The 23,452-nt window shown below is 39.3% G+C and overlaps 2 protein-coding genes across 4 annotated transcripts; one reads left to right on the top strand and one right to left on the bottom strand.

Annotated features, from left to right (window-relative positions):
- Positions 1-703: 703 nt before the first annotated feature.
- ptger4b (prostaglandin E receptor 4 (subtype EP4) b) lies at positions 704-4,797 on the top strand. The gene is made up of 2 exons (XM_046066622.1): positions 704-1,897; positions 3,202-4,797. Exons 1-2 carry the CDS (start codon positions 1,115-1,117, stop codon positions 3,763-3,765), a joined length of 1,347 nt encoding a protein of 448 aa, XP_045922578.1. The 5' UTR covers positions 704-1,114; the 3' UTR covers positions 3,766-4,797.
- A 4,682-nt stretch (positions 4,798-9,479) lies between these two features.
- On the bottom strand, positions 9,480-23,295 carry ttc33 (tetratricopeptide repeat domain 33). 3 transcript variants are annotated; one of them, XM_046066624.1, is made up of 5 exons: positions 23,173-23,295; positions 22,555-22,782; positions 18,276-18,357; positions 14,691-14,822; positions 9,480-10,719 (listed from the first exon to the last, which is right to left on the bottom strand). In XM_046066624.1, exons 2-5 carry the CDS (start codon positions 22,779-22,781, stop codon positions 10,345-10,347), a joined length of 816 nt encoding a protein of 271 aa, XP_045922580.1. In that variant the 5' UTR covers position 22,782; positions 23,173-23,295; the 3' UTR covers positions 9,480-10,344. The 3 variants fall into 3 exon arrangements, with proteins under 3 accessions (XP_045922580.1, XP_045922579.1, XP_045922581.1); XM_046066623.1 differs by lacking the exon at positions 23,173-23,295 and adding an exon at positions 22,891-23,140; XM_046066625.1 differs by lacking the exons at positions 18,276-18,357; positions 23,173-23,295 and adding an exon at positions 22,891-23,155 and having other exon boundaries at positions 9,480-10,733; positions 22,559-22,782.
- Positions 23,296-23,452: the final 157 nt, after the last annotated feature.

The raw sequence follows: 23,452 nt of genomic DNA, 5'->3' as shown, positions 1-23,452 counted from the left end.
GATTAATATTACTGATGCATATGTGTGTAAACTGCATGTTATGGCTGTAATAGGTTGAGGTGGAGCTATGTTCTGCTAACTTCTTTGTGATTCAAATAAACCTGTAGAACTGTAGAACCTGTATCTAAAAATAAGAAGTAGGCTATGATGCATGTTGTTAGAACTAAGAAAAATTTGATTTCATAATTCATACTAGGCTGGGGCATTATTCAGAAAGAGGGGCTAAGACTCCATTATTGGCTAAACAATAGACTAAACCGACTTGATAATAAAGGTTTTTGCATAAAAAAAATACATACATAATTTAAAAGGAAATGATTTGTATGAAATATCTTAATCAGTAAAGTAATTAATTGTGGTTGTTAAATCAATGTGGAGGGAAAATATACTCTATTTCACTCTGAAATGTAGTGGAGTAGAAGTATAAAGTAAACGGAAATACCCAAGTACAATGCAAATAGTCTACTTCTACTTGCTTTTGATCGACGTTTAATCGGATTTTATCTCACACACTTTACATGATGCACGATTATTTCAACCTGTTTATATATGCAGACTTCTTAATAAAAGCATTGACGTTGTTTAAATCAAGTGACAGATGTGACTTTGCTGATGTTAATTGACAGATGACGAGGATGATATAGGTTCACGCTGCCGGAGCTGCAAGTAGGCCAAATGTCTGGGGGAATTCAGTGGCAAGGAAGAACTGAAACTGGGCAGGACACCTGCCGCTGCATGTGGTGCTTTGCTACACTGTCTCTCAAACAGCTCACTGGTTAAATGAAATGCAGAGGAGGAGCTGCCTTCAGTGGCCCCAGAAGAAACTTCCCTGTCAGTTGAGAGTGTGAGAACAACTTGGAGTGCAGCACGCAGTCAGTCTCGGAGCATCGCTTGAAAACCCAAACCACTAGAGCACCCTAAGCATCTTTATCCTGTGGATTGTTGGTTCATCACAAAACTGGCGGATTGTGGAGTTTCCATTCTGTGCACAAAAGATGGATTTGCTGCTTGTTGGAGAACCTGGAGATTGCTCATTAATGGAAAGTGTCACTATTTCGGAAGTGAGAGGAGAACCTTTTCTTAGTGTGAAACAGTGAAAGACGACTCTGCAGGTATGAACTCCACGGGAGACACAGAGAAGAGATTTCCACCGCCCACCATTCCGGTGATTATGTTTATTTTCGGGGTGGTGGGAAACGTCATTGCCATAGTGGTTCTGAGAATATCACGGAAGGAACAAAAGGAGACTACTTTTTACACACTTGTATGTGGCCTGGCGGTGACAGACCTCCTGGGCACCCTGCTGGCAAGCCCTGTCACCATCGCAACCTACATGAAGCGCTCCTGGCCGGGAGGTGATCCGCTGTGCCAGTACTCCGGCTTCATCCTCCTCTTTTTCTTCTTGGTCCAGCTCAGTATTGTGTTTGCAATGTCAGTGGAGAGATACTTGGCAATAAACCATGCGTATTTTTACAACGAGTACGTCAACCAAAAACTCGCCGCGCTGACTCTTTTGGGCATTTACATTTCCAACATCGTGTTTTGCGCGCTGCCCGGCATGGGGTTCGGCGAGGTGAAGCTCCAGGACTCGGGGACCTGGTGTTTCATCGACTGGCAGACCAATTACACAACAGTCGCGACTTTTAATTTGATGTACGCGGGTGTGAATTCAGCCATTGTGTTGGCCACTGTCATATGCAACGTGATGGTGTGCGGGGCTCTGATCCTGATGCACAAGCGGTATATCCGCCGCACATCTTTGGGCACAGACCAGCGGCGCATCGCGGAGCTCAGGCGCAGACGGAGTTTCGGACGATTAGCTGGCGCAGAGATCCAGATGGTGATCCTGCTTATAGCAACCTCCGCTGTGGTTCTCATCTGCTCCATACCTTTAGTGGTGAGTATTGGGAAAATTTAACCTGTCACCGGGTTTGTGCATAAAATATTGTTTAGGCATTAAGAATGGCACATATTAAGTGTGAGAAAGAAGAGCTTACAACTAAATTCTTGAAAAAATAACAAAAACAAACGGGGGAGGTGGGATAATTATAATAATATGTTAAGTGAACTTCATGTTCCAGTTCTAGATCTTTGTGGTCAGATGACGCATTTCCCTGAGGCACCAATGACAACGCTCAGGCTGCAGTCCTTTCAGCTTTGTTAACAAAAGCAGCATTTCCATAGTTTTAGTATTAGCATAGTAGGGAAATATGCGGCTGAGAACTGATTACCGGCAACAGTCACTGAGGGGGTTTGCAGCTCTCTTCACCAGACGGAGCAAGAGTCGCTTAGAGAGTTCCCCAATGAGTTTGCTCACGCAGGATGGAATGGAAAGCAGTTATCTCTGTATCTCTGATTTCAGTGATAGTGTACCCATGTGTGCACTTACACTGTTTTTGCAATCATTCAGGTCTCCTTCTGAATAAAAATACATTCAAAAGTTAAGCTGAAGTTACAAATAAAGTGAGCATCTTCTAAAGTTGATGTCTTTTTAGTACAAAACTCCTTCATTGTTCAGCTCAGCCCGGAAACAGTGTCCCCTGAAGTTTTCACTAAAGAGACTGTAAGTGTGTAAGATCCCCTCTTATATTGTCTAATTGCGCATATCAAGGACTGCACTTTTGATCCCTCATCTATTCCACTGGAATAGTTTTAGAAAGGGATGTTTTAATGGCCAGTAGGAACAGGAGGAATAATTATGGCTAGCCAAATCTGCTTTAAAGTGGGTGTTATTTTAAGACACACTTGGAAAAACTGTTAAATTATCGTTTAAGGACCTCACTTCTATACTTGAAAAAAATAGCAAGCCTTTTGACTCTGGCTTTATGATGAGGCTGATTATTAGACTCTGGGGAAGCCCAGTGGCCAAATGCTGTCTTATGATGAATGATGATGAGAATTGTAACTCTGTTTTTATTGGCCTCTTGCCATCCCTGCTGTGGTTACACAGAAGTTACACTCAGTATCTATTTAGATTTGACCATTCTGTGCTAGCCATGTAGGAATATGTAAAATAAACAATGATTGTACTCTTGTAAATTAAGTGTAGACAAGTTTGGGCTTGAAAAAATATGAGCTCAAATTGTTTCTGCATTTGAAATGTGTTTCCACGTTCCTTTATGTGACAGCCAAACAACTTGTGGATGCTTGTTAAGTTCCTAAATGTGTCTACCATTGCTCTTTTCTCTTCTATGCCATCAGTGGAGGATCTTTGTGAATCAGCTGTACAGAAACCAGAAAGACCCTTTAGACCTGCTGGCAATCCGCATGGCCTCTGTCAACCCCATCTTAGACCCTTGGATCTACATCCTGCTCAGAAAGACAGTGGTCCTCAAGCTGATGGAGAAAATCAAGTGTCTGTTCTGCAAAATGGGCGGAAGGGGACGAAGGAACGGCGGGCAGTTCCACTGTGCCGACGGCCACTTCTCCTCCTCCATCATCTCCAGGGACTCACCCTCACTGGTTTCACGTGAGCTTCGGGAAATGATGAACACCTCCCAGACCTTCCTGTACCCATCTGAGGGACACACCGGGAGGCTGGGGTCATTTCAAGCGGGGACGCAGGGCGGCTCCAGGCCATCGACTGTACAGACGTTACAGGACCCCCAGGAGGTCGAGGGGCCTCAGAGGGGGCTTTCACAGAGTGATTTAGAGGACACAGCGCCGGGCAGGCCAATGAAAGAGCTTCCATTGTGCTCAAAGGACCCTGCCCTACATGTAACCTTCACAGATGAGGCTGAAAACATACAGGAGAAATGCATATGACAGTCAGCGTGATTTCGAAAAGCTGTCATCACTGTAATAAAAACGCCTCGGGACTGAAGATAGGAACTAATGAGAGCAAAAACGTGTTAATGAGTAATGGAAAAGCGTGAAGACTGAACTATCATCATCAATCTATAGATATTTAGTGGAGAGCAAATAAAAAGACATTTGACAGAAATTACGGAACTACATAGCCATTATCAATATATTACTCCTCAGTCATAACTTAACACAAACACCATATCACAAAATACACTTCAGTACAATCACAACAGTTATATCATCAAAACACAGAGAACAACATGACGTACAGGAGCTCCTGTGTTGCACTTTTTGAACTCTGAAACCACTTCTAGGCTGTTAGTAATGCTTGTTTTGTAGCATTGCACAATGACTGTAAAGAATTCATGTTAAAATGTGAAAAGTTATGTGTTATGTTAATAGTTATGTTAATTTATTAAGTATGAAACTGTACGTTATCATCTTCTCTGTGAGAAGGTCCAGATAGTTTGGAGCCATTTTAAATCGGTACAAGATGAATATGTTCTCTCTCTTTTTTCTTTTCTTTTTTTTTGTATGTAGGAACATTTGCAGACAATTTGGTCAAACTGTTTGACAGAACATCAAAGCTACAATTCCCTACATTTCATAACAAACGGCAGCTATACTATTGGCTTTTCCACAATACAGACACTGGGGGATTTTAGGAGGCCTCCTAAAGTAATGTGTTAAAAAAAAACATTAATTTGCTTTTTAAGGATTAATCCAATTACATATTATTTGCATCTAAATGGGGAATTAAGAAGGGGAAGGAGAACTGAAGACATTATTCAGTTCGTGTCTGATGAGTTTAAAGGTTTTTGCCTTTTCTAACAATGGATTTCCTGGTGTAACACAGCATTAATGCTATTGTTGCTATAAAGGTTGATATAAAAACCATTATATATTTCAAGACTAATGTTGTACCAAACTGTGAATATGGTAAATATTCATATAAATAAAGAACTTGCGTCACTCTTTTGCAAACTGTAACAGTTAAGGTTTAGTATGATAGTGATGTATTGCAAACTCTGTCTTAGTATATGATATTAGGCTAAACATGCATGGTGAATATGTATAGTGTGCAGTAAAGCAGGAAGGGAAATTATCAGGAACATATTTAGAGCTGAAACTATCAGCCGATTAAGCAATTATCATTTAAGTCATTTTTGAAGCAGAAATAACCAAATTGCACCAGTTCCAGCATCTTAAGTTTGAGGATTTGCTGCTTTTATTATTGTAAATAAAATTTTTAGGGGGACAAAAAAACTACTTTTAAGACACCACCTTGAGCTGGACATATTTCACTATTTTTGAAAGAAGAAAATAATCTGAATATTAATTGAAAATAATCCATAGTTGCTATTGTACAGATGCTAGTGTATCTGTACAGACACAAGACATAGGTCAGCAAAATCTAAATAACCTGCATGAGGCCTCTATGAATCTTTACTGAAAATGAAATATTGATGATCCTCAACAGAGCAACTTTAATGATTCAGTACGTATCTTTATTGATCAAAACAACTGAAGCTGCTGGCAGGTCATGTGCAAAGACATGCTGCAAAGCTTTTTATGACAACCCTAATTAATAGTATTTACTGGATGATTCATTTCTATGTCAAAACAGATTCAGAGATAGCTCAGCCAGATCCCAACGGAAATTCAAAGCTGTCTTCAATTAAATGCTCTACAATAACATTTTCTTTTGCCAGCCTGTCACTGCTGCAGAGAAATTACAGGTCAGCTTTTATTCCTTTCATCTACAAGAGCGCTATAACACATTTTTAATCAACAGCCAGTTCAGGTGGCATGGCACCGCTCACCTGCAGACAGATTGTTTCTTGACCCCAGAAAATTTCCAGGTCCAATGTGGCCGGTGCCCAGAGCCTTCCGATAGCAGTAAAAACCTCCCTCTGAGAACAATATCCCATAAAGAGAGTGTGACCTCAGACTGAGAAATCTGTTAAAGCTGTTGAGTCTCTCGGGAGGCAGGGAATAGTGTTGACAAAGCAGTTGTGATAGCATTATAACAGGGCAAAAGTAAAAATGATTCTTTTTGGAAACTCGTCCCCTCCTTCCCCAACTCATCAGCTAAGGCTAGTAATACACTTTGGTATGTGTGACAGACTGTTTTAGACATTTATACCCCTGCCATGGGGAGCCTGTGAAAACAATCAGCTATTAGAAGATGCCACTCAAAAAGCAGTGTGCTCATGTTGTGGCCTTTTAGCGAATGAATGGAGTTAAGAGCAATTGGAAATTCCAGGACATGATGGATCTAAAACTAATAACAGTATTTGTACTATTGTATTTGGGCTATGGCTAATTTTAGGGTTGAGGTGCATGAGGATATAAAATTAGGTCAGATATATTTAGGATTATATTTATGCTAAGGTCATGGTTAGCATTACATGAAGCAAATAATCCAGAAATGGAGATCTTTTGTCTTTATCATACCCTTCAAGGCATATCACCACTGTGTTTGTGCCTTCCACTGGTTGCTGGTGCTATCTTAGCTTTGACAAGTCTATTCATTTAGTCTATTCATTCATCATTTCTTTTAGTCTCAGGCGCTCTCTGATCCCATCATAATTGTCATTCTTAATGTCTATTTGCTGTTTTGTTTAGACTTAGACCAGCTTTGGAAAGTTGAAATAAGGCATGAGGCAAACCATGAATTCTTTCTAAAATGTCCATTTTATTTTATCATAAAATGATGCACAAGACATCTAGAATATTTCCATATGATGGAGCTGTACAGCCATAAACTGCAGCCTTACCAGCAGCTCTGACAAACTGTATTTAGCCACAATGGTGCTTTGAGCTAACTGGTAACATCAGCATGCTAACATGCTCACAATGATAATGCTAGCATGCTGATGTTAAGCAGGTGTAATGTTTGAATTATTGATAATTAGGACTAAAGACAAAGCTGAGGCTTCACAAACAGCACTCTCCTGGGTAAAAGTCCGGTGTTTGACCCATCCATCCAACCAGTCTTAGGGCCAATACATCTATTAGATGTTCAAGTATTCACAGCAGAAGTGACAACTTTGACCTGCTGGTGGCCCTACAGATAAAGACAGGCTATCACAAATTCATTAAACCAAATTTAATGGCAATCCACCCAATATAGCTTTCAAGACATTTCACTAAAAGCAAAACAAACATAAAGCTCCTGGTGGTGCTGGAGAAAAAGTCAGGGGATCACCACAGTCAGTTTCATTTTTCTTTCCAGAGAGCCACGCTGCAGGCATATCTAAAAACATGGTGTCTTGGGTTTGAATACTTCGCTCAGTGTAAACATCAAATAACTACAATGAACAGTTGAAATAATCTGATTATGTCAGACAGTGTGGAATAAGATGATATTAACAACTCTGATGCTAATATAATTAACTTGTATGTTAAGGCCTAACATTAGGTACTAAAAGGGTGCATGTTCTCGATATCACAAGCAGCTGTAAGGTAGATAGAGTGTAGGTTTGGTTTGGTTTGGAAAAACAGTCAAACAATTAACAACAATCAATTAAATGGGATTTTCTTTATTTATTCTTCATTCCTTGCAATAAAACATTTTGTTGTCATAACACAGTGTTAACCAAGAAATTGACTAACCATCCACTGGAGCATCCAGATACATGTGTATTTAAGCTAAAATACTTGGCACACCTTAATTAAACACAGGTGACCTCCATTTATCTTATTATGCAACTTTTAAAAACAACAGCTGCAGTAGAAATGATTTGGGTGTGTCGCAGACAAGGGTGAGACAACTTCAAATCATGTTCTGAATATGATCTTGGTCTTGACATTTACAGAACCGTTCAGAATGATCACATGGCAGAAACCCTAACCATTGTTTACATGACCTGCCAGTGGTGCTGACTAACCACATACATACAGGATAAACAGGGTATGTTCAGATCCAGTTTTCAGAGTTATTCATACAGAACCTGTATTATCTCGAGACATCCAGTGGCCCTTTTATAGGAACTCAATTATTTCTATATTTACAATGCCCTACAAAGGAGGAGCACCAACTGCTTGAGAAGTGAAGCTGAAAATAACTTAATTTTTTTGTATCTAACGTCCACACATGTAGAAGGGTTTCTTTCCACAGGTTTGAAACAAAACCACAGTCACGATTGTAGTAAGCTGAATCTTAATATTGTAACAGTTACTATCTCTACTGACATTTTACATTAAGAACATTGCCTATACTATAAGTTATACTTTAGATCATATGATGTTTGTTTTTTTCTTTGACTGTTGTCGCTGTTAACTGGTTTGGAAACAATGACTTGCTGGAAAAACTGAATAAAGCTGTTACAAGGAAACAGAACACAGCTTGTCGTTTACTGCGTCGTCTTTTATATCCTTCATCGTGTTTGCTACTGCATTTGACTCTGTAGCATATTATATAGAAGTGCAATTTGTTTATTTGTAAAGGGTCCCCATCGCCATAGCAATCAGCTAATCTTTATTTGGGAATGTAGCCATGAATAAGTTGCCAGACTCATGTTCTCTAACTCAGTGGTTCTCAAAGAGAACCAGGGGTGCTTGAGGGGGTTCCATGGGGTCCCCAGCAAAAACGGGAATAATTTATTTTCACTATAATTCCATCCATGAGTAACACAGTGACAGAACATACGCCTATTATGCTTATGGGTTTCATACACCTTCTTAAATAAATCATCTAAGTCAAAAATCTATCAGATGGGCAATCCTGGGACAAAATCTTTTCAAATGGGGGTCCATGGTCAAATTTGTGTCAGTTTCGGGGTCCTTCACATGAAAAAGTTTGAGAACCACTACTCTAACTGATAAACTACCTACTGAGCCTAGTGCTCACTTGTCACTACCCGCAATTCATTCAGTGTTTCAACCATTTCATTTTACTCCTCTAACAAACTGGATTCTAACAAATCCGCAGGTCCTGACGAGCTTGATCCTTACTTTCACAAGTTAGCTGTACATTTGCCGTTCACATAACACATTGCAAACCTTCTTTCCAAGCTGCAACTTAAATTAAGTTTATTTTTTAGGAATAAATCCTGTTCCTGTATAGTAGTTCCTAATTGCTAAACGCATGTTGATTTTGCTATTTGTGCTCCAATATTGTTCTGCATATTCAAATTTATTTCCAAGATTCATTCAAGTAATCTCCTTTAAATAGCTTATTATTATTATTATTATTATTATTATAGATAATGGTCCCCAGAGGATGAATTGTAATGATTTTAATCCCCTGTCCTTTTATCTATTGTGTTTAAGTCAAAATCTGAGTTTGCCCAATGCTTTGGACCGAATACCTGCAAAACTAATGACATTCCCATCAGCCTCAGCTGTACCTTTATTTGTGTTTAGTGCTAATCAGCAAATGTTGGCATACTAACACGCTAAACTAAGATGGTAAACAGTGTAGCTGCTATTTGCTGTCATTATGTGCATGCTGCTGCTAACATTTAGTACAGCCTCACAGAGCTGCTACAATGCCTGTAGACCCTTATTATTGTTACTAACAAACTAATTAATATTGGGTTCAACCTTGGAACAACTTGGGAAAAATCTAGCAAGTCATCTCCAGAAAACATCTAAAGATAAAAGATAACCACCAGACTCAGAAAACCAGCAAGACAGAGCACGACAGGAAACACAGAACTATCACACATTTTGATTCATGTTTATTACTCATTTACAATTTGCTGAGCATGCATGCCCTTTTTCAACAACCTGTTTCACAAACACAGACGCATCAAAACATCACAGACAATAACATCTGACTATCAGAGCAGATGTGCCTTAATTGATAAAGACCTTCATCAGGTCACCTAAGGAAGCAACTATTTTATTCCGTTTAATCTCTACCACCTCTCTTTCTGATTTTGATTTGTGTTCATAAACCTTAATTAAATTCTGAAAGATTAATTTCTTAAATGTAGGCTACTACTGAACAGTTTTAACTCAAATGTTTGGGTTTCTTCAATAATGTGCTAGCAGCTTCATTTACAAGATACTTAGTGTGTTGGAGCTTCTGTTTTCCTTCTTAATTTGTACATCTTTTATGTAAACTGAGTCTAAATTGTATAACAATCCCAAATAAAAAGGCTTGACAATTCCAACCAAGCTAATTTGCTAAATGTGAGTAGAAGCTTCTCTTCCAGGGACCGCCAGATGCTTCTTGGCTGAAATATGACTCTCAAGCTGTTTTCTTGGCTGTCTGGAACTGAAGGTGATTTACAGTGATGAGCCAGAACAGATTTAAAATGTCTTTAATCTTTGGGTGTGCATGCAAAAACTTTACATGCACATATAATGCAATTAACATTAAAGGGACGGAAAATGTAAAACAATAAACCTCAATTGTATTTTATTCTGTTGCACATAATCCTTCACTAGACATTGTCAGAGCATGTTTGCTTCTAAAGAAAAGTTGTTATGCTATAGGTTAACACACTCATTGCGGTTTCTGAAATAATCCCATTCCAATCCTAAAAAATGGAACCCAGACATTCAATTCACGCTGAGACCAGTTCAAAGTCCTCTTGCTTTGACAAACTGTTCCTTTGATGGTGTCGCTGTGTCCTCTGATCCCCCTTCACCAGTGACTACATTTTTTATATTTCCCTCAGCGTCTATGACCACGGCGGTCCTCTTCAGCTCCTCATAGCGCATCTGTCGCTCAGCAACGGCCTCGCAGGCTGCCAGCACCTCATCCGACTCAAAATCATAGTCCTGCTCGAGCTCAGGGGCATTAAGGATCTGTTTTTTGGTCTCCTCCTCTTGTCGAATTTTCTCCATGGTAGCTAAGTGCTGCTTCTGTAACCTGCACGCCCACGCCAGGTCTTCCTGCCACAGGGTGCGGTCTGACGGACACAGGTGGATCGCAACCTGAAAGGACTTCACAGCCTGCAGGGACAGTACTGCGTGAGATCAGGATTCATACACAAGCTTTTAGGGGTGGTCAAGATGAAGGAGTAATTGCTCACTCTGCCAGTGAAGACAAGTTCATAGTCTCCAACAAATCAAATGTTTAGCCGAATTCTTTCAGGCATATTTATGGGCTCACTGTAATTATCAACAGATGAATGGTGTGACACTGGCATCTGTGCAGCTGAATGAGCAGGTGAGCACATCGTCAAGGCCCTAACATTCATCGCACTGTATTGCAGGCAGATTTTTGGTTTCATTATGAAGACATCAATATCTCTTAGCTGACTGTGCAGCTGTAGAGCAAAAATCATTGTCCTATTGAACAGGAATACAAATGGCTGCAATAGTTTATGGGACCTGATGTTTGATGAACTTTCCCTGTGACCACTTGCTGCCTGCATCCCAACATGCTATTTGAGATGACCAATGAGCTCATAAATTAATATATGATAGTCTGAAATCTGTCATGCATACTCTAAAGTAGAGGGATTGAAAAATCTTTGTGTAATGGGAGGTCCATGTTATTATAACGAAGCCAGTTAGATGAATGAAATATGAGTAGCGCTGCAGCTAACGATGATTTTATTACTCGAAGCTTCTATAGATCATTTCATCGATTCATTGATGCGTTGTTTAAGAAGTACTTTTGCCTGGCGGCGGCGGTACCGCCCCCCACCCTGGTCACAGGATCAGCTGTGTACGTTGATAGATGATAGATATTTATAAGTCCTTTCGGAAATTCATAGTGTGTCATACAGCAAACGTCAGACCAGCAACCAGACAGCTGCTTTACCAACACAAACATCACCTGAGTGCTATATAAGTTATACTAAAGGTGCAGCTCCCCGACACCCAGTTACCTCATGACTGTGATATTACAACCCTTAACTCACTGCTCCACCAGAAGAACAAACAACACACGTGTGTGCATTTTCAGCTGAGGACTGCAGCTTACTTTGGCTACCCTTCAACTCAACAATCAATCATGATTTCAGTTAAAAGCTAAAGTTACTGTTACCTTGTCTGTGGTCCGGGTGCTTTCTGATCAGGTGCTGTCATGCAGTTGCAGTAGGCGACATAAGTTTCGTTTTACGTTGGATGGACTGTAACATTACAGAGCTGTTGTTTTCTTTTAGCTTGAAACAATCCCATACTTTCTTTTTTGTCCCTCACTATTTTCTCTCTCTTCCTCCACCTTGCAAACAGCGTAATCATAATCACATTGTGTTCACACAGTGCAAGCGCGATGTGTGACAGTAATAAATGTCTGTGTGAAACAGTGTGCTGTATAGTTATGTGGATTAAACGAAGCGTTGATGCAAATAATTTGTGTCGATTCATTTTAGTAATCGATTTAATTTATGAATTGTTTCAGTGTGAACTTGACTCCCCCTTAAAGTTGTTCACAATTATCTACGTGACCCTGGCTGGAGCTTGAAAACCTGTCTGCATCAGTAGTGCACCAAATCACAGTTCTCATACTCCCACTTTAACGCCTACGTTTGCATGAATTAGCACTAGCCAGTGAAGATGACACAACTCAAGGTAACAGAAAGAACACAAGTTAAGCTAATTTCAAGGAGCATTCCCATTTTAAGGAGCACTACTCAGGCTTGAAAAAAAAATCTATATAGTTCAAAACTATATACGTAGTTGAAAAGCTTAAATGATTGATGTGATAAAAATGTAAGTTTAACCGTTAGACTGTGACTCGATCAGCTACATTGTTTTACTAGATAAGACATATTACTCTTTTGTAGTTTTCGGAACCACAAAACACTCCCACTCTCGATGTGTTACAGATTTAACTTTCTTGCCTCACAAAAGATCTTTGTGACAAAAGCCAAGTTTACTTTTGATCGGTCATCAAGTTACATGTTATTGACAGCTGATATAACGCTCGTCATTGGTTTTGTGAATATTTTATCATTGCTCTTTACGAATGGGAACAAGACGGGAGAGAGAAAAGATTCAATAACAGATTTGTGTCGGAGCTAAGAGAACCCGCACTCCGAGTCGCTTGCACCAGCGCGGCCAAATAATTTCTCACGCTTGCACTCTTCCCCCAATGGCTTTAAGAAAACATGGACTTGTTGCAAGGAATTTTTTAGTAAACATAAAAGTAAACTGGTATGAACCTAATATTTGATTGGATTCCATGTGAAAGAATGATCGTTCTTATCAACCTCTTAATGGGAATCTCGCATCAACTTGACGTGAAACGTTCCCCACCTGCAACATAAATAACTGTACTGTCAAGTTCAACTGAAAAAGTTTTTGACAGGTTAACTATAATACATGTTTGACAAATGAAACTGTCTGTGCCTAAAACAACATGTCGTGTTTCATCTTGAACAGACTAGTCTCTTGTTTTTAAAGTAATCCTTTAGCAGACAAAATGCTGCAGTAGGCAGATTAACTGGCTTCTCTGCGAAAATTGTGGCTTGAAAATGTAATGATGATGAGATTAATGGCAATGTCCTGTCAATGTCAGTTTCCAATATTTTTTAAAACATTAAGAGAAGTGACAAAAAACTAAATCAGAAGCTAAATGCTTGTTTTATTTGGGTACTTTCTATTTTCCTTCAGTAAGGAAGAAATAAATGGAGATTAAAAAGAAAAGGAAAAGAACAGGCTCATGAAAGAAAACATGACGAATCGCTGCACTCACATTTGCACACACAGACACTACTCGAACATGTCGATGCATACAAAGCTTTAAAACTAGACTGAACAAGCCTCACTAAAAATAGATGTGCGCTTCCCCCCCTTCCTTCCCAATAGGTTTATTATACAAGGAGGTGTGTCTATATTTGGTTTAGTTTTAGCTCACATAACTTTCAAAACTTCCCATTGTTGATTTTGGTGCCGTAGGACAGGTCTCTTACTTAATGCACAGTGCCATTAACCGGAGGCTTTCTGAGTTCAGCCCTGTTTGCTTGGCTCTGAATGGGCGAACAGTGTAACTATGATCTGCAGGTTTCATACACCCACAGGTCCCTGCGTGTTTTGGGGCAATTTAAGCAATCGTCCCAGCCCCAGGCACCAGGCCGTGCTTTGAAAGAGGCAAAAGGTTGTAAACAGAGATAACTGACGGATCTTAGACACGGCTGATTTAGAGTCATCTACAAAAACGGATCATTGCAAAATCAAACATTCAGAAATGAAAAGGGAACATTCCGATGATCATTTGTGACTGACTGCGCAAGAAGCCGTTAAATGTTATGCAACACTACTGAGTGAATGTTGGTACGGCCAATACATGCCAGCTCAAATTTTGGTGTATTGTCAAAATGGCGCCATTCACTACAACCATGAGATGCATTCGATTTTAATCACTGCAGTGAGCACGGTTCAGCCATCCCCAAAACATTTGCATCTCATTTAGTAAAAAATATTCTGTAATTCCCCCCCAACCACAGGTTGTGTGTATTTCCTCCAGCTATGATTCATAAATTCCTCTATCTAGTACTCGCATTAGTTTGCAGCCCTGAATTCAGGGGCATGGTGGCTGCTGAGGAAGTTCTGTGCGAGTGCTGCAACAGTCAATAAAGTAGCAGTTGAAAGCCTCAGCTAATCTATATAGGTCTGAGTCAGATTTCCATCTAGGTCACTTCACTTCTAATTTGATTTCCTGACCTGTGGTCTTGGCATTGTCTCTTGCCTTACTAATAATGTTTACAAGAAGTTAGCCTTGGCCTTTCTCAGTTCCTTAATTACCTCGTTTCTTAACATAATAATTATGTTTATCATGTTCTAATTTAGATTTAAGAGCCATGTTTTTTTTCCCCAATTTGTTTCCTTTAGTGGGATTATAAACTGTTCCGGCTTTTTTAGGAGTAGAAAAATTTGTGGGAAAGTGTCAAGCTGTGATCAGTGATCATCTGTTATGAACATGGCGTATCTAAATTAATTTTCATTTGGAGTGTATTGCAAGCAATACTCACCAGGTCCACCTCTCCCAGGTTGAGCTGGGCACGGCCCAGAGTCTGCCAGCCCTCCCACCAAAGGGGGCGGAACTTCACTGCCATCTCCGCTGCCTTCACAGCAGGGAACACTTCCTGCAGAATGGTCAGAACCTGTAGAGAAATATGATGTGGTTCAACGGTGGGCATGGAGTACCCTTCACAAAGTATAAAAGTGGGATTCCCAGTGTTAACACAGTATGTGCACTACATTAGAATGATTTTATGAATGTCCAACTGAAAGAGTAGGGCTTCATGCTCTATATTGTATTTGCCTTGAACAGTCCTTGAGGGTAGTCGCCCACCTCATGTGTCTGCTCAATACAGCTATCTATAGAGGCTACGTAATGATTGTGCTTCATGCATATAACACTTGTCCTTAAGCTTATTTTTATGATTAAATTAAATTAAAAATTTTCTGCCATTTCATCATTATAGATACAGTGATTATGTACTGAGCTCTGAACGAGTTGGGCAATATTTGAAAGATTCAAGATTTGAACGAGTTGGGCAATATTTGAAAGATTCAATATTTGTAAATATTTTAGTTTTATAAATTCTATGTAGTGTGTAGAGCCAAACAATTAGTTGATAAATTGATTGATCAACAGAAAATGAAGTAATTTTAATAACTGATTAGTCACTGATTAGTGACGTGACTCATTCAAGGACATACGGCACAGTGTGGAACAATAGCACAGTCATGGTCATAAGATTACTCTCTGTAATTTGCACTGAGCTCGTTAACCTCTGTAACCTTGCCAGACGCAGTGGAGTCTTATGAATCATCTTTTATTCAGACATTAAGTAGATAAGTGCATGCAGTTTTATAAGAATACTTTTACTTTTGTCACATAGGAAACAAGCTGTCAAGGAGCTTATACCATTGTGCATGTATTTGCATAAAAAACGGAGACAAAACATTATTCAAAAGGCTCACTAATTACTGGCTGTGCTGTTTTTATTGTCAACTGCAGTGTAATGTTCTGTCTGGCGCCGAGACTGTGACAGAAGTGCCTGAAAAATTGCTGCTTTTTCTGTCAAAAGATCATACATATAGGTTTATGTTTGTGTAAAGCAATTCTACTTTGACACAGCAGCCATCTCACCATCTCACCATCTCACCATCTCACCACGATACACATGTCTAGTCACATATTCAGTGGAGACACGAGTGCACTTTTGACCAAATAAACCACAGAACTAAGAGTGAGGAGCAGTGGCTCTTCTGTGTTGAGTGTCTTTCTCTGTAGCACTTCAACAAGAAATTCAGATGAAATAGCACTACTGCATGATACAATTAAATTCAAAAGGGTATCAAAAGGGTACACTGAACCCAAACCAGGTCCAGCATCTAGGTGTAAGTTTTATTACAGCCTTTATACCTATGCTTGGCACATAGGCCCATTCAGTGATAAGCCACTACTAAATGTCTCTCTCTTAACACTGAAAAGCAAAATGGCCCAAGACCTGTCTGCCTTTGTCTCATACTGAAAGAAATTTACAAATACACACATCCCAATGAAAAATAGCAATAAATGTTAGTTTAAAAAGTAAATCCTAACTTTACCACAAAAACAGTTTTAATGACCAAACAAGCCACCTCTCACTATCACCAAGATCCCCTTAAGTTTAAAATCCTTTACATGGCCAGGAAGAAGTGGTGACAGTTTTACAAATGCAGCCAATTTTCTGTAGAGCGCACTATAGTCTGCTGTGGCAGACATACAGTAGACATATGCGGACATACATGTTGGTAAATTACTGATTGAGTTAAATGAGAAGAAAGTGATGAGGGGAAGTAAATGACCAGCATCAGTGTAACCATCTTCGTCATCTGGGCCAGTAATGGGAATAGAATGAGGTTGAGCCAATTTTCAACCTAATGAATGTGAATAACATCAACACTGCTAATGGATACTAATAGGTTACATGGGCTGCATGTGTGTAGTGAAACACACTGTGGCTGAATCTAAGCAAAAACAGAAGTACGCTTATTTCGTGCTTTAAGTCAGTCATAACATGGGGGAAAAATCCCTTTTGTGGTGTTGCTTTCCAGGCGTGGCCCTCTAATGATTTCCTTCTCAAATATCCTATAATAGATAATATTACATTAGTCATACAATATTCCATGTGATGTGAAGGGCTATAAGGAGATATTTTATTGTGTTAGTTGTAGTAAATGAATAAGCAATTATGCAGAGCGTTCTGTCCGTCTGTCTACCTCCTCTGAGGAAAAGGAGAAGCTACAGCTGAGGAATGATGACAAAAAAAGCCTCAAAGACAAAGACATCGACCGTGAGGAAGTGAAAGGGACAAGAGAAAGGGACAATGAAATGGAGCTATAAAGATAAAACATTAAAGCTGTTGGAAACATGCTGCAGACTTTCTGTGCTGATATCACTTATCTAGCTCAAATGCATACCAAAGTGGCAGCTGAAAGAGGGCCTACGTGGCTGGGATGGCTGATAAATAATCACACACATAATACACAGGCGGGGATGTGTATACGTACATACACAGGATGTGGTCAATAGCATTCCCAAACAGAAGGACATGAACTTATCTTGAAATTTCAAGCTGTATAACAAATTGCTGCAAGTGAGTGATTTACTGTATGTTAGCTATAATTTCCTTGGTATATCCAGAAAACAAAACCCCGGACATATCGTCCTATCCAGATGTATAAGCAACCTCCTGGGCTGAAAAATTAAGCCAAAAACTGCAGTTCATTGAATGGCCACTTGAGGCTGGCTCCAAAATCGAGTCAGTCACTGTAGACCCCCATGTCAAAATTCTCAACTTTACAGCAAAAATAAACATGTTTACAGCCTGGTACAGTTTTGGTGTCTAAAGTTATTTCCCCCCCATCATGACAACTGTGTGAGGGTAAAGTTTTATATAACTTATACATATAAATCATATTAAGGCTTAAAGTTATGCATGATTAAGGGTGTGGCTGTTTCGAATGACAGTCGGTTGCCCTCTCATGTGGCTAGCTGCTAGATGGTTCAGCAACCAGGCTTCATTCGGCCCACCTTTGGACTAGCCAGAGTCAGGCACTGCCAAGATGTCGTTAGCTGGAGAAGCCCACATTGAGTTCTAGAAACCATGTTTAATACGGCCTATGGTACACCCTCAAACTCTGAAGGTAGGCGTTTGACTCCTTTTACATTTTGTAAACATGTACCAGGAAACGGAAGATACATACTATGTCTTAGACATGTGGTTAAAGACAATTTTAACCACGTTACCTCAAGACTAGCTGCTTAGAGCAGAGGTTCATACTTGTTAAAGTCTATCTTGATACAACACTCATATGTGCATATGAGTGTGGAGGTGATATTTCTGGTTCTGTTGCCTCAATTTTTATCCTTTCTGTTTGATTGTTTATTTTTAAAATACTGTCCACTGTGAATCCAACAATTTTACAGGAGTGGAATGCTTAATCGGTGTACTCCTTCAAGCCAGACTTGAAATACTCATACTTTAAAAGAAAAGGAGCAGCAGATATGGCGAGAAAGGTGAGAAAATGAGTAAATATCAAAATATAGGTTTATGATATACCTGAGACTTCATCTCATACAGTACTGGATTGTCTGGAGTCAGCTGAATGGCTTCGTCCCACTTCTTAACAGCCTCCCAGTGCCTAAAGAAGACACACACTGTAGTTCAAACATACATGGTAAAACTGGGGGATTAATCAATAACATGAGAAGAGTTTGTTTATGGCATCATAAAGCATAACCTGGCTGCTACTGGTGCACTGTATACCTTTGCAGTGTGATACACTACTAAACCACCATGCATCTGAACTATTTATGTTGCGTGGATGTTTATTGGTATGACTTTCAAATTACCCAACGCTATCAACACCATACATAGCGGGTGTTGCGCATGTTGCACTACATCAAGGTAAACATGACTTTGGATTGACTTTGGCTGATGTTCAACTCTTTGAATAAAGCAATGCTAAAGCACGAGAGACTCAAACAGACAATCATGTAAAGCAGAGCAATCAGACGCTCACGTTTCATCGTGTCCGCCCTGAGATTTCGATGTCACCTAACGCATGGCCACGTGTTTGCTCAGTGGATTTCTTAAAGCTGTTTTACGTGGTAATTTCTTGTTATAGAGAAGTTGCTTGTGTTATTGGAAATCTTCCCCGATCCTGTCTTTCCAGTCTTGAGGTAAATAGACTTCTCTGAAACATGACTGAGTCTTATTTCAGTTAATGTTTACTAGTCTTATTTCAGTTAATGTTTACTAGTCTTATTTCAGTTAATGTTTACTAGTCTTATTTCAGTTAATGTTTACTAGTCTTATTTCAGTTAATGTTTACTAGTCTTATTTCAGTTAATGTTTACTATCACTTACGCATTTTAGTTATTCCTTATTTTCACTCAAACAAAAAGCTCTAAATCAAATGAACTGATCTTTGTTCTTTAGACATGTATATAGAGTGAAGAAGGATAAATGGCTCACAGGAAAGCATGACGCTGTAAAGCTGCAAGCACACCTGTCCACCTATCTGACAGAATGGCATCACAGGCTAAATAAACACACGCATGGCATGTCCACTAAAGTGAATAGACAGGTCTGAAATGAAACTCTCCCCAGGGAAGCCTGTAATGCAGTCCGTTTCTTATCAGATAAGACTATCTGAGCTAGGGATACACTAACATTGGTTACTAGCTCCCTTTTTAAGACATGCAAAGGGAAAAATAAATACATTTGGGCAGAAGTTAGCCTCACTCCAGGCAACTGTCAGCACTGAAGTCAACTGATCTGTTTTGCATAGATGTGTTCACAATTATTTAGGTTTTTGTCAAGCCGATATTCACTGAACGGACATGTGAACATGTTCATGCTCACTCTAACAACCCTCTCCTCTTCAAGTCAATATTGACTTAAGAATCATTTCAATAGCCTGATCAAGACAACGGCTTGGAAAGATTATGAGGCGAAATCCTGGGTTTGACAACACAATGTGTCTGTCGTGTCTACATCTTTTATAGCTTTATTGAGAAGGATATCCTGGAAACAAATCAAAAGCAATTAAAACCACACAATGAGACCATTAACACTGATCGGTTACAAAACTTGGATTACAACCAGAACCAGGATCAAGCCTGTGAAAACATATGCCACTGCTATTGAACAGTCAGAGAGAAGAAGAGAGGAAATGGAACTACAGCAGTGTAGAAATCTTCCAGATGAGGCAAAAGGCACTGCAAAATCATGTGCGGAAATTAAGCAATATGACAAACTCTACTGTTATCACAAGTCTGTACATCAGTCAAAGCAAGGGGCAGACAGATAGGGAGAGACAAAGAATGAAAGTCAGATACAGTAAGAAGCCTGCAATAATTTGAATAATATAAATGGTTGTTTAAGTGGTTTGAAGAAAGAGTGAACAAATGTGCAACTAATTGAGATATGTTATTGTGCTGAAAAAAGCAGAGGGTTGGGACATTCTGACCACTTTATACACAGCCGTCCAAAATAAGGAACCATCCCGAACACATGGTTATGGTGACAGCACAAAACCAGTAAACTGACTGGAATGATTAATGCTCAACGTTAGAAATAGCCTCCGAGAGCCAGATTACATCTTGCAAGCTCAATTTTGTGAAAATATTGACTCAGCCTGACAGCTAGAATACCATGTTTTTTCAGTTTGGACGGGATCAAGCTGGTATCTGATTGATGGAGAGAACTTTCAATCTGTCATCTTTTGTACGACCTATTTGAAAAGACAACGGTCTCAAGCAAATGCCTGTTGAGCCTTGCTACGGTCTTTGCGTGACTATTCCAAATGTTCAGAAGACTTAAGGCTCTCACTTCAGTGGAGAACAATAAGTAGTGGCCCAGAGTTAAGCTACATTTACAAATGAATGTATGACTATTCTTTTTGAGTGTTTTGTTTTTTCAACCACTTGTTTATCAGTCAGTTAGATAGTGGGTATTATTTTATTTTCTGTGCAGTTCATGAATAAAAGTGTCACCCAGCCTTTTCATGCATATATAACACTGACAGGGCAGTCTGTCATCCTTATTAAGATTCCACTCTGCACAGCAGCAATAGTCGATATTACAGAGAACATTTTGGTGTGCTGCTGTATGAAGGTTAATAATGCGACTTATGACCCTTATACATTTACATTGAAATTATATCTGCTGACCATAAAAATGTGGAAACCTATCTGCAGAACATGTGACTCAAGGGCCTACATTAGGAGCATCTAAACCTTCTAATGTCATCAGAAGTCAATATCGTTAGAGGAGAAAAACTACTGGCTGACATCCCCGACCAGACACCATCTGAACAGCCATTATGGCGCAGCATGACATCATTTCCCCGGCAAAATCCAGTTTCTCTTTGCAAATCCAATTACAGGCAGTTACTAAGGGTAACACTATTAGATCTTCTGGACTGGGGTTTTTCACAAAGTGATTGTCACTTGGCTAAAAAGGTCAATTATAATGAAATAAATATCAGTTCCTTAAGGAGGCCTATTTTGGTCTCTAATATCTGGGTCAATCAAAAACAACTTCATGCAAAGTCAGGTGAGTGATTTTTTGTCACACAATATAAATACTAAATATGGTGTTGTTAATTGTTTTTTACATTCACAGGCAGAAATCACTTAAAATAATAATATTGGCTACTTTAATTCAAAATAACATATTCCACAGCAGTATACTTCAAGGGGATTAAAGATGTCTTTTTTATCACTTAAGTTTAAAACCTTTAATTAAATTGCCATTTTTTTTATTTCACACCCTAATATTAAACATAGGTTGACAGGCATGAAGAGCCAGCTTGTCCAATGGCCAAAATGAAAATGACTGCCGTTATATCCAAACCCAAATCTATACAATAAAGTATCATTGCAGACACCAAAGCACAACTTGTGCTTTCGCTAAAAAAAGCCATAAAATAAAATTCAGGGAAAACCTCAAGCTTAGATGGCTCTAACTTGACTGTGCCTTTAAAACACATTATTTATTGAATGTTTATCTTTATTAGCAAGTCAGTACAGCGCTATTAGCTGTGTTAGATGGGTATGTGCGCTCTGTACAATGGTGCCCTCTCTTGGAAGATTTCTAATATCACATGTCCCAAGCTACTGGCAAAGTTGACCTTCTTTAGGCTATTCTATAGAGAATTTAAGTATGTCCTCACCAAAACACATAGTAAAAGCTGAAAGTGTTGTTATCCTTGTTGCACTCTCCTCTCCCTCCTTTCTCACAATAAAATTCCTAATCATCTTGCTTCAGAAGATGAACAGCTGATGGTTCACTGGCTACAGCAATAACTGTTTCTGGACAGTACCATCAAAAGGTGTAATTAAGCCCCTGCTATTCAATACTGTAGTGCACATAAGGAATCCAGCAGCACACAAATAGACAGGAACCCCTCAGTATCATAGAATAAAATTTGAATCAAGTTCTAATCCTGCTTGCTATAAAACTGGCACAGAGTACGGAAAAATGTCTTTCAAAGGAAATAATAGTGCATGTAAAAAGCTTGTTTGTTCAACACTAGTCCTTTTCATGCAAGAAACAGGTGAGCAAATATTAAATGTACAGTATATATTCTTCTAGAATTGAATTTATAAATGAGCAAAAACATCTAACTAATCCTGCCACCCATGCAACAACTAATTAGTGTACAGCTCTATGAAGAATTAATATGTGACTCCATATACAATGAATTCAATAAAGAAGTTACAAAGCTGACCAAATAATGGATGTTTGTGTGTTTGTGTTATATTTTAAGCTGTCACTGATGTGCACAAAGCCAGCACAGAAACTGCCAGCTCTTAACAGCGTCCCTCACCTGCCTTGCTCAGCCAGCAGTGCACCCTCATCCTTCAGCCTCTTGCTCTTGGCTGCGCAGTCCTCCAGCAGGACCTCCCGCCGTCGTTTTATTGCGTGCAGCCAGTCCACATCCTCGTCCTGACTTGGTCCATCATCGTCAGCCTTCTCTGCCTCAGCCTCAAACTGCTGCACAACTGACTTTAAAACCTTCTCACCAACTTTCCTCTTCCAGCCAAATGAAGCCATCCTGTAGGGAAACGGGAGTTGACTGACTGACACACGCCGTGATTCCAGAAATCCTACCTTCTTCTAAAATCAGCATGCAATCAGTAGTAGAAAATCCTTGGAGACAGACCTTTATTTTGAAATATCAGAAAACTGGCTACATTTAGATGTATCTCTTATTTAAGTACAGGACATATAAGTTAGCTAGATACCTAAGAGCTATAAATAAAAACACTGTCAACACAAAGCTAGCTAGCGTGAGCTATTTAACTTAGCTAACGTTAACATTTGCCCATACTCTTGGCACCTGAGTACATTTGCAAACACAAAGTTGCTCTTGATTAAATATTGACATAATTCATATTGTTATTATTTTAAGTACAGTATGCTCATGAGGGAGCTAAGTACGCACAGGCTTCTGCAGCTTCCCGTGAGCAAAACTAGCTAGCTGAAGCTAACGGTCAGCCATATTTGGTAACTCTTCCTGTATGACCCGGAAGCTGTGGTGACGTTTACATCGTCTCTTAAAGAAACACGAATCGTATTTTAAAGATGATCTTACAGCATGATAAAAACAAATACTCTAACTAATAATGCTTTTATTTTTCAAGAAATGCCTTTACTAAAATGTAATGTCTGGAACAGACCTCAATTGTGCCCACTAGATGGCACCACGGAGTGCAATTTCATAC

The sequence above is a fragment of the Micropterus dolomieu genome, linkage group LG13 (assembly GCF_021292245.1).
Source record: "Micropterus dolomieu isolate WLL.071019.BEF.003 ecotype Adirondacks linkage group LG13, ASM2129224v1, whole genome shotgun sequence".
NCBI classification, from domain to species: Eukaryota; Metazoa; Chordata; class Actinopteri; order Centrarchiformes; family Centrarchidae; genus Micropterus; species Micropterus dolomieu.
This window is presented reverse-complemented; position numbering and strand designations above follow the sequence as displayed.